This window comes from Callorhinus ursinus, unplaced genomic scaffold, assembly GCF_003265705.2.
Source record: "Callorhinus ursinus isolate GAN/ISIS: 27379988/994484 unplaced genomic scaffold, GSC_fseal_2.0 scaffold21, whole genome shotgun sequence".
In the NCBI taxonomy this organism is placed as follows: Eukaryota; Metazoa; Chordata; class Mammalia; order Carnivora; family Otariidae; genus Callorhinus; species Callorhinus ursinus.
Genome location: NW_027397083.1, coordinates 3,364,111 through 3,374,942, shown reverse-complemented (window position 1 = coordinate 3,374,942; position 10,832 = coordinate 3,364,111). Strand labels below are relative to the sequence as shown.

General features: G+C 36.0%; 1 protein-coding gene across 1 annotated transcript; it reads left to right on the top strand.

Moving 5' to 3' along the window:
* Positions 1-9,582: 9,582 nt before the first annotated feature.
* Positions 9,583-10,554, top strand: LOC112829754 (olfactory receptor 4A15-like). Its single transcript, XM_025879455.2, has one exon. It carries the CDS (start codon positions 9,583-9,585, stop codon positions 10,552-10,554), a length of 972 nt encoding a protein of 323 aa, XP_025735240.2.
* The last annotated feature ends 278 nt before the right edge of the window (positions 10,555-10,832 follow it).

The following is a 10,832-nucleotide window of genomic DNA, read 5'->3' as shown; positions in this document are numbered from 1 at the left end:
CCCCTTACTATTTCTTGCAGGACAGGCTTAGTGGTCACATACTCTTTCAATTTCTGCCAGTCTTGGAAGCTGGGCATCTCTCCATCCATTCTAAATGGCAGCCTTGCCAGATAACGATGCCTAAGCCATGCATTAGAAGAGAAATAATTAAGATTAGAGCAGAGATCAATGAATTAGAAACCAGAAACACAGTAGGTCAGATCAATGAAACTAGAAGCTGGTTCTTTGAAAGAATTAATAAGATCGATAAACCACTGGCCAGACTTATCCAAAAGAAAAGAGAAAGGACCCAAATTAATAAAATTATGAATGAAACGGGATAGATCATGACCTACACCAAGGAAATAGAAACAATTATTAGAAATTATTATCAACAACTATATGCCAATAAACGAAGCAATCTGGATGAAATGGATGCCTTCCTGGAAACCTATAGACTGCCAAGACTGAAACAGGAAGAAATTGACAACCTGACTAGGCCAATAACCAGTAACGAGATTGAAGGAGTGGTCAAAAACCTCCCAAAAAACAAGAGTCCAGGGCCTGATTGGTTCCCTGGGGAATTCTACCAACATTCAAAGAAGAAATGATACCTATACTTCTGAAGCTGTTTCAAAAAATAGAAACAGAAGGAAAACTTCCAAACTCATTCTATGAGGCCAGCATTACCTTAATCCCCAAACCAGGCAAAGACCCCATCAAAAAAGAGAATTTCAGAATGATATCCCTGATGAATATGGATTCCAAAATCCTCAACAAAATCCTAGCTAATAGGATCCAACAATACATTAAGAGGGGATCATCTACCACGACCAAGTGGGATTTATCCTCAGGATGCAAGGGTGGTTCAACATTCGCAAATCAATCAATGTGATAGAACACATTAGTAGAGGAGAGAGAAGAACCATATGGTCCTTTCAATTGATGCAGAAAAAGCATTTGACAAAATTCAGCATCCTTCCTGATTAAAACTCTTCAGAGTATAGGGATAGAGGGAACATTCCTCAAATTCATAAAATCCATCTATGAAAAACCCACAGCGAATATCATCCTCAATGTGGAGAAGCTGAGAGCCTTTCCCTTAAGATCAGGAACATGTCAGGGATGCTCACTCTCGCCACTATTGTTCAACATAGTACTAGAAGTCCTAGCAACAGCAATTAGACAACAAAAAGAAATAAAAGGTATTCAAATTGGCAAAGAAGAAGTCAAACTCTCTCTTTTTGCAGAAGACATGATACTTTATGGAAAACCCAAAAGACTCCACCCCCAAATTACTAGAACTCATACAGCAATTCAGTAATGTGGCAGGATACAAAATCAATGCACAAAAATCAGTTGCTTTCTTATACACTATCAACGCAACTGTAGAAAGAGAAATTAGAGAAACAATTCCATTTACAATAGCACCAAAAACCATAAGATACCTTGGAATAAACCTAACCGAAGAGGTGAAGTATCTATACTCTAGGAACCACAGAACACTCATGAAAGAAATTGAAGAAGACATAAAAAGATGGAAAAATATTCCATGCTCATGGATCAGAAGAATAAACATTGTTAAAATGTTTATGCTACCCAGGGCAATCTCTACCTTCAATGCCATCCCAATCAAAATTCCAATGACATTTTTCAAAGTGCTAGAACAAACAATTCTAAAATTTGTATGGAATCAGAAAAGACCCCGAATTGCCAAGGAAATGTTGGAAAAGAAAACAAAGCTGGGGGCATCACGTTGCCTGATTTCAAGCTATATTACAAAGCAGTGATCACCAAGACAGCATGGTACTGGCACAAAAACAGACATATAGACCAATGGAACAGAATAGAGAATCCAGATATGGACCCTCAACGCTATGGTCAAATAATCTTCGACAAAGCAGGAAAAAATATGCAATAGAAAAAAACAGTCTCTTCAATAAATGGTGCTGGGAAAATTGGACAGCCACATGCAGAAGAATGAAACTCGACCATTCTCTAACACCATTCACAAAGATAAACTCAAAATGGAAAAAAAGACCTCAATGTGAGACAGGAATCCATCAAAATCCTAGAGGAGAACATAGGCGGTAATCTCCTTGACATCTCCCACAGCAACTTCTTTCAAGATACATCTCCAAAAGCTAGTGAAACAAAAGCAAAAATAAACTTTTGGGACTTCATCAAGATAAAAAGCTTCTGCACAGCAAAGGAAACAGTCAACAAAACAAGGAGGCAACCCACAGAATGGGAGAAGATATTTGCAAATGACACTACAGATAAGGGCTGGTATCCAAGATCTATAAAGAACTTCTCAAACTCAACACCCAAAAACCAAATTATCAAGTCAAAAAATGGGCAGAAAACATGAACAGACACTTCTCTAAAGAAGACATACAAATGGCTAACAGACACATGAAAAAATGATCATCATCATTAGCCATCAGGGAAATTCAAATCAAAACCACATTGAGATACCCCCTTACCACCAGTTAGAATGGCAAAAATGGACAGGGCAAGAAACAACAAATGTTGGAGAGGTTGTGGAGAAAGGGGAACCCTCTTACACTGTTGGTGGGAATGCAAGTTGGTACAGGCACTTTGGAAAACAGTGTGGAGGTGCCTCAAAAAATTATAAATAGACCTACCCTATGACCTGACAATTGCACTCCTGGGTATTTATCCTAAAGACACAGACGTAGTGAAAAGAAGGGCCAAATGCACCCCAATGTTCATAGCAGCAATGTCTGCAATAGCCAAACTGTGGAAAGAGCCGAGATGCCCTTCAACAGATGAATGGATAAAGAAGATGTGGTCCATATATACAATGGAATATTACTCAGCCATCAGAAAGGATGAATACTTAACTTTTACATCAACCTGGATGGGACTGGATGAGATTATGCTAAGTGGAATAAGTCAAGCAAAGAAACTGAATTATCATAGGGTTTCACTTATTCGTGGAACATAAGGAATAGCATGAAGGACATCAGGAGAAGGAAGGGAAAAATGCAGGGGGGAAATCAGAGTCAGATATGAACCATGAGAGACTAGGGACTCTGAGAAACAAACTGAGGGTTTTAGAGGGGAGGGGTGTAGGGGATGGGTTAGCCCACTGATGGGTACTAAGGAGGGCGCGTACTGCATGGAGCACTGGGTGTTATATGAAAACAATGAATCGTGGATCACTACACCAAAAACTAATGATGTATTGTATGGTGACTAACATAACATAATAAAATAAAATTAAAAAAATAAAGAAATGTTATGTTTTTCAGAGCATTTGTAGAGAGATTCAGATATGACGTTTTATAAAAGACATCTGAGTATCAAATGTCAAATATTTCTGGATTTAGTCTTTATGTTTTTTTTCCTTATATTACTTTGCAATAATTGCTTTCAAATCATACATCCTAATTACCTGTTTCTGTATTTCTTTTTAAGAAAGACTCTCTTCTTTTGTGCAAAACTTCTGAGCTGGAATTTTGTATGTGGGTGTTACCCCTCTGAGTTAAATGGAAACTTTTAGTGTATTGATTACCAATAATCCTGTGCTATTCTTATTAAGTATGTCTTTTATATACAATGACTTAGGCTTTTTACTTCAGTACCCTCTTCAACTTGAGAATTTCAAATATACGCTGGTTAATTGAAAATAAAGAATTCTTATTCATGCAACCTTACATCTTTGCTATTAGTAAGTTACGTTCTCCTTGCTGTTAGATTGCTGTTTTTTTCCCCCACTTAATTCTCCTGAAGTGATTGGCCAGGAGAAGCCTCTGAAAATATGGATCATGTGGAAAACCTCAGTTCTCAAGAGCATGAATCCTCAGTGAGTTTAATTTTGAACAAACAGCCTTGGGGACAAACTGTTTTAATAATTCAGCAAAGTAATTTGTTGTTCATTGTTAATTTAGTGCCCCATCATATCTTTCCTTACCTGGAAGAAGGTTTCTCCTTGGGGATTAATATTGCTGTCAGGAGGGAAAAAAAAAAAACCATTACATAATATTGGGCATGGACCATATTAAAACAGTCATGTGAATGCTTTCAGAAATATCCCAAACAATCCAAAATATCCATTTCTTTGATTACCCAGATCTCTGCATTATGGACACAAAATGGTATTAAATGTTTATTAAATTAATTTGGTCAGTTACACATAATAATGGAATTTTACATTTGATTTTTGGTACATATGTCAATGATGACTTTCAAATTCAATGATTTGTCAATCATATCAACTGTACATTCTTGAAATCAACTCTGGATAATTCCATAATCCAAACTGTTAGATTTTTATGGAAGTTCATGCTTTGTGCAGGCAGAGAGAGAAAAATCCTCATGTGACAAAGCATTTCTGGCTGCAGTGACAAAGTGTGTCCTGACATTTTTTCTGCATCCCACCAGGGTTGATGTGGTGGCAATCCTGATTTATCTTCATCCAAATAAGCCGTTATCTCCCAGGACCAAAGATAGAATTTCAGAAGTGTGGGTTTGGAACAAGTGACCAAAGAGGAAACAGAAAACCCAGGTATCATACTCAGAAAAATTCTTCACTGCTATGAGAATAGGGCAAAATAGACTTACTTGTAATAAATTATGTGTCTTTCTTAAGGAACTGGTTTACCATTTGATCTAAAATATTTTATGCCAGATACTCCAGGAATAAGATAGTAAGTACATGCATTTTCTCTATTTTATAAAATATTATTGGAATAAGTATGGTGGCAGTAATTTTCTCCAATATTTTATATTAGAATTACTTAAATATATACTAAGAAAAATAAATCACCTCATAGCAATAAACTTGACATATATATGATCTTCAAAATAACTTTTTAAGATTGCTTTATATAATTTGAAGAATCCAACAGTTATTTATTTTGTATCTTAATATGTTGGATAGTAGTAAGGATTACTATAGCCCTTTATAAATTGTTACTTCGTATATAGTATCTTTAAATGTCTGGCCCTGCGTGGACATTTTATTTTGTTGGTATTTTTTTATTAAGCTAAAATATACATGATTAATTATTGTCTATTCATCACTACCATCCATTTCCAGACCTTTATCATCATTCCAAACTCAAACTCTGTACCCATTAAACAATAACACCCCATTTCCTCCTTCCCCTGGTCCCTGGTAAACATTGCTATACTGCGAATATGACTGTTTATTTATGACTATATATACCTTATAAAAGGGAAACTATTTTATGGTTTCTGGCTTATTGCACCTAGCATAGTGTCTTTAAGCTTTGTCCATGTTATAGCATGTATCAGACTTTCTTTCCTTTTTAAGGTTGAATATTATTCCATTGTCTTATACATACCACACTATATGCATTCATTAGTTTTTGGACATTTGGATTGTTTCTACCTTTTGGCTATTGTGAATAATGCTGCTATGAACATTGGTGTACAAATGACAGTTTGAATCTCTGCTTTCTATTCTTGTGTGTATATACCTCAAATAACAGTTTGATATTTAAATTAATAACCTTTATTACAAAGGGAAATTTAAAACTTACAATGTGGAAAGTTGAGGTCAGAGAAATTTAGTTACTTGTTAGATTCATTGACCTATAATATGTATACCTTATTAGAAAGTGAATTTTAGTGTCTGTGAAAATGGAATTCACGAATTTTATTAGATATGAGATCTATAGAATCTTAAAGAAAATGCCAGTATCAATTTCCGTCTATGGGTTAATTACATGGATACTTTCTTATTTTTTGGGTCTTAAAATATTATGAATAAAATGGACACATTGTATTATGCACCCAGTTGACCTCTTATTTATAAAATGAAGACCCCTTTGATTGAATTTAGATTTAACGCTACATTGCAAAGAGGAGAATGAGATGTGGAGAAAGAGAGAGGGCATTTACACACAGTGATGTGAATCATAAAGAAAGGGCAGCTTCTGTAATTGTATATGACAATGACCCAGTCAATCCATCCATCCCTCAGGGAATGTCCCTTTGTGTTATGAGAGAAGATAGTGACTCATGTAAACTCATGTAAAACTAATTATAGAGATGTGGCACTAAAGTTACATGGGGAAACAAAGGTAAATAATATCTTGAATTTATTTAGTGCTTATTACCTGTCGGATAGTTTTTGGAGAGCTTTATTGGATTATTGTATTTAATCTTTAAAACCATCCTATGTGTTAGATGCCATTATGTTTCATTATGCAGATGATGTGAGTAGTTTACCCAAGGTCACACAGTTGGTAAGTATGAATTCTGAGGCTTAGATTCCAAACCAGAATATAGAACCTGAGTTCTTATAAAGTACACCGTGGGCATCTAGGGCCACCCCTGCAAAATTATAAAACAAAACAAAATGAAACTCACAACGTCTATATTTGGGATAGGCAATCCACCCTCTCTCATTGTTGTTACTCTGTGTTTGTCCCCAAAATCTGTTCAACCACATTCAGGTTTTAGAGGTAGCATTTTTCCTTCACTATAAAGTAACTGACTTGGAAAATATGATAGTTTTTTAAGATGTATCTTTTTAAAATTAAAAAAAAATTTTTAAAGATTTTATTTGTTTATTTGAGAGAAAGTACATGAGCCCACAAGCACCAGTGTGTGAGCACAAGAGGGCAAGCACAAGGTTGGGGGAGAGCAAGGGGGCATGGAGGTGTCAGGGGAGGGTGCGAGGGAGAGGGAGAAGCAGGCTCCCGGCTGAGCAGGGAGTCTCCCCTGGGATGATGACCTGAGCTGAAGGCAGATGCTTACCTGACTGATCCACTCAGGTGCCCCCTAAAATGTATCTTTGTTTTTTATCTGGTGATCTGATTAGGTGTTTAATAGGACCTCAAAATTTTTGCTGCATCATTTTTATGGTCACTGCTTCAATCACTAAAAAAAGCACTTGCTTATGTGGGGAACAGATTTACCTATACGGACTATTAAATAGAAACATATTCAGATATGCATTGTGATCATATGTTTCAAAAAGATCTGGACTGAAATTCAAAATTTCAGAGTCTATAATTTCCAGTATCCTGCTAATCTGAAAGTCTTTCTCAGTGTTTTATACCTTGCATACCATATGCCTGGGTTGTTTTTCTGCCTTATGTTGTTGAATTTGGCATAGTGTAGATCTTAATTTATCTTATTTTAATTCTCATTGTGGGATAGTTATCATAGATTTAAGTTTTTGGAGCATTCCTTAGTGATTTATTTGTTCTCATTGAGTGTGTTAAGAAATTTGAAGTATCTCACAAATATTGGAAACAGATATATTTATTTTTAATAAAATACTGTACTGGCAAAGTATAGAATTTTGTATCACTGAGTCAAATCACTAGTTTTCTATAATTATGTTCATAATAATTTGGTAATAATTATGTTCATAAGCACATTTTTAATAGTCAAATATTTATTGATCCCTTAAAAGGCATATAACACACATATAGATTTTGGTGATACCATTATTAAAAAGTGTTTACTCTCTTGGCAGATCTAACAGATGACTGGGGAAAGCACAGCTATAAATAAATGAGTGGTACAGGGCAAGGGGTTTGGACCCTCATACTGGAACTTCTCTCTTGAATGCTCACACAACCCCTATGCATTGTGAGTATTTGCCATTAAAAATGCAGACATAGCTTCATAACTGTGAGTGAAGATATTTAATTATATATGTATGTGATGAACTGCTGGAAGGCCCAAAGATGGAATTCCTTTAAGCAGCTGGTCTCTTCTGATATATCTTAAGGTTCAGATTTTGGTTTTCTGGAAACAAAAATTCTGAAGGGCAAGTCCTGGCATTGATCCTAGGTTACCCTCTGGTCTAACTCTGGATTGAAAGCTCAGGAAATCTGAAATTCCTCTACTTCCAATTCAGTTCCCCCAAACCAAACTCGATCAATTTCAAAGCCTATTTCATTCAGTTTATGGTCTTTGCTGACTCCTATCTGCCTTTTCTGTTTTCTTTTATTTTCTCTTTTCTACATTTTTATTCTCCCTCTGTTTTTGAGTACAAATTGGCTTGTCTAGAAGCAGAAAGGATAAAATAATCTCCTTTCCTTCACAAATGATGATTTACAAATGTAGATGTTATAATGGAGTGCATTTAAAATAATTCTGCCAAAACAAAGTTGCACACATTACGTATACAACTGGCCCTGGATTGTATTTGATAGACCTCATGTATAATTTATTTTCCTCAAGTGAGAAGGAATATCTTGTACTCCATACAGACTTGGATAATCAAGAACTAACAATATGAACAAAATATCTGGTGTAATCTATTTATCAATTTAATAATTAAATAACCTTTAACACTTGCTAATTCACCCTGATTATTATAAAGATGGTCTACCAGCAAGTGCTTCATGTCATTTAAGATAAAATTTTCAGTGACTAGAACTCAGAAATTCATACATCTGGGAAGATTATAACCTTTCCAAAAAGAACATGAGTTGGGACATGATTTTCCCAAGATGACTGAACAAAATCAATTAACATTTTGATATTTTTAGAATAGAATTCTTTCTACTATACCATGATTCTGTCTAAAATCTTTATGTTGGCATTCTGAATTGAGCTACAGCAATAATCAATTCTAAATAGTTTTGGAAAGTAGGGGAAATGTCTATGTAGTACCCATTTACTTAGATTTGTACTATCAATTTTTCTCCTCTATAACCTAGGTTGTAATAAATGCCATTTTCATTTGCGTGCATATGTGTGTGTACTTTCAAACAAAATGTTGTTTTCATTGTACTTTCATGAGTGGGAAGAATTTATTTTTATTTTTTAAAGATTTTATTTATTTATTAGAGAGAAAGAGAAAGAGAGGGAGAGAGAGAGCACAAGCAGGGAGAGTGGGAAAGGGAGAAGCAGACTCCCTGCTGAGCAGGGAGCTGGATGTGGGACTGGATCCCAGGACTCTGGAATCATGACCTGGGCCGATGGCAGACACTTAACTGACTGAGCCACCCAGGCACCGAAGGGAACAATTTAATATACTTACCTCTTCTCAGTTGGTTTCTTACATGTTTAAAATTCAGCTGAATTAAATAAAGTTTAACAAGCACTTAAAGGGCACTCATGGTGTGTCTGATTCACTGCTGCAGTGACATATTTTTCAATATTTGGAGCTCATAGTGAAGTAACTCAGAAAGGCAGTTATCTAAGTGTCAGGTTATCATTTTATGCTCCATGCACTAGGTATTATTATGTAAATAAGGCTATTAGAGATGAGATTGTTTTCATGGTCAATCTCCGAAGGCCAAAAAACATTCAAGAAAAGAAGAAATGACATATAAAGTAGAAAATGAAGTCTCTGTGAGCAAGATTTTGGAGAAAGCTGCTTCCTTGTTTGGTATGCCCACTCGCATGTACCTCCCAGGTGGAAAACTGGTCCCCTCATTGTAGTCAATGCAAGAAATTTGTGGAAATGAAAGCAGAAACTGTGGGTGGAGATTCTAAACTCTCATTTTCTAGAAAGTCACCCTGTGTGAGGCCCTGTGGGGCAAATGTGGTTGAGCCAGGCAGCGGTTTTTGACATAAAGCTTGAGATCCTCTCAAATTCATTATGGCCCTTTTGTTTGCAGCCTCTGACACCTGCGTTCAATGCCTTCCAAAGAATATATGGGAAATAGAAACAATGTGACAGAGTTTGTTCTCCTGGGGCTCACACAGGACCCTGAAGGGCAAAAAGTTCTATTTGTCCCATTCTTACTCATCTACATTGCGACAATAGCGGGCAATCTGCTTATCATGGTAACCATTATGGCCAGCCAGTCACTGGGTTCTCCCATGTACTTTTTTCTAGCTTATTTATCATTTATAGATGCTATCTACTCTACTGTCATCGCTCCCAAGATGATTGTAGACTTGCTATATGAGAAGAAGACTATTTCCTTCCAGGCTTGTATGACTCAAGTCTTTCTAGATCACTTATTTGCAGGTGCTGAAGTCATTCTTCTGGTGGTGATGGCCTATGACCGATATGTAGCCATCTATAAACCACTTCATTATCTAATCATCATGAATCGGAGGGCATGTGTTCTTATGCTGCTGGTGGCCTGGACTGGAGGCTTTCTGCACTCATTGGTTCAATTTCTCTTTATTTATCAGCTCCCTTTCTGTGGCCCCAATGTCATTGACAACTTTGTGTGTGATATATATCCCTTATTGAAACTTGCTTGTACCAATACCTACTTCATTGGAATTTCTATGATAGCTAATGGAGGAGCCATTTGCACGGCCATCTTCTTCATTCTCCTAGTTTCCTATGGGATCATATTACACTCCCTTAAGACTCATGGTTTGGATGGGAAACACAAAGCCTTCCACACCTGTGCATCCCATATAACTATGGTCATTTTATTCTTTGTTCCCTGTATCTTCTTGTATGCAAGGCCTAATTCTACCTTTCCCATTGATAAATTAATGACTGTGGTTTTAACATTCATAACTCCCATGCTGAACCCCTTAATCTACACCCTGAGAAATGCAGAAATAAAAAATGCCATATGGAAACTTTGGAGTAAAAATGTGACCTTAGTTGGCAGAGGGTTGTATTGCTCATGCAGAATATGATATTCATTCTTTCACAGAATCAAAGACTACTTTCACTATCAGTGATTACATCTTAAAAATTATATCCTTTGGGTTAGTTAGCCTATTTATTCTGAAGCAGCTATATAAATTAATCTTTATCTAAATGGAGTATGTTATAACCCTTAGAGGGTAAGATAATTGTATAAATTTCATCCCTGATACATGTAATCATACTGTGTTAAGATTCTTCAGTGGGCAACAATTTTTTTGTTTTATTTCAAGTTCTTGTTTGTGGGGTATGGTAGCTCCATGCTTCA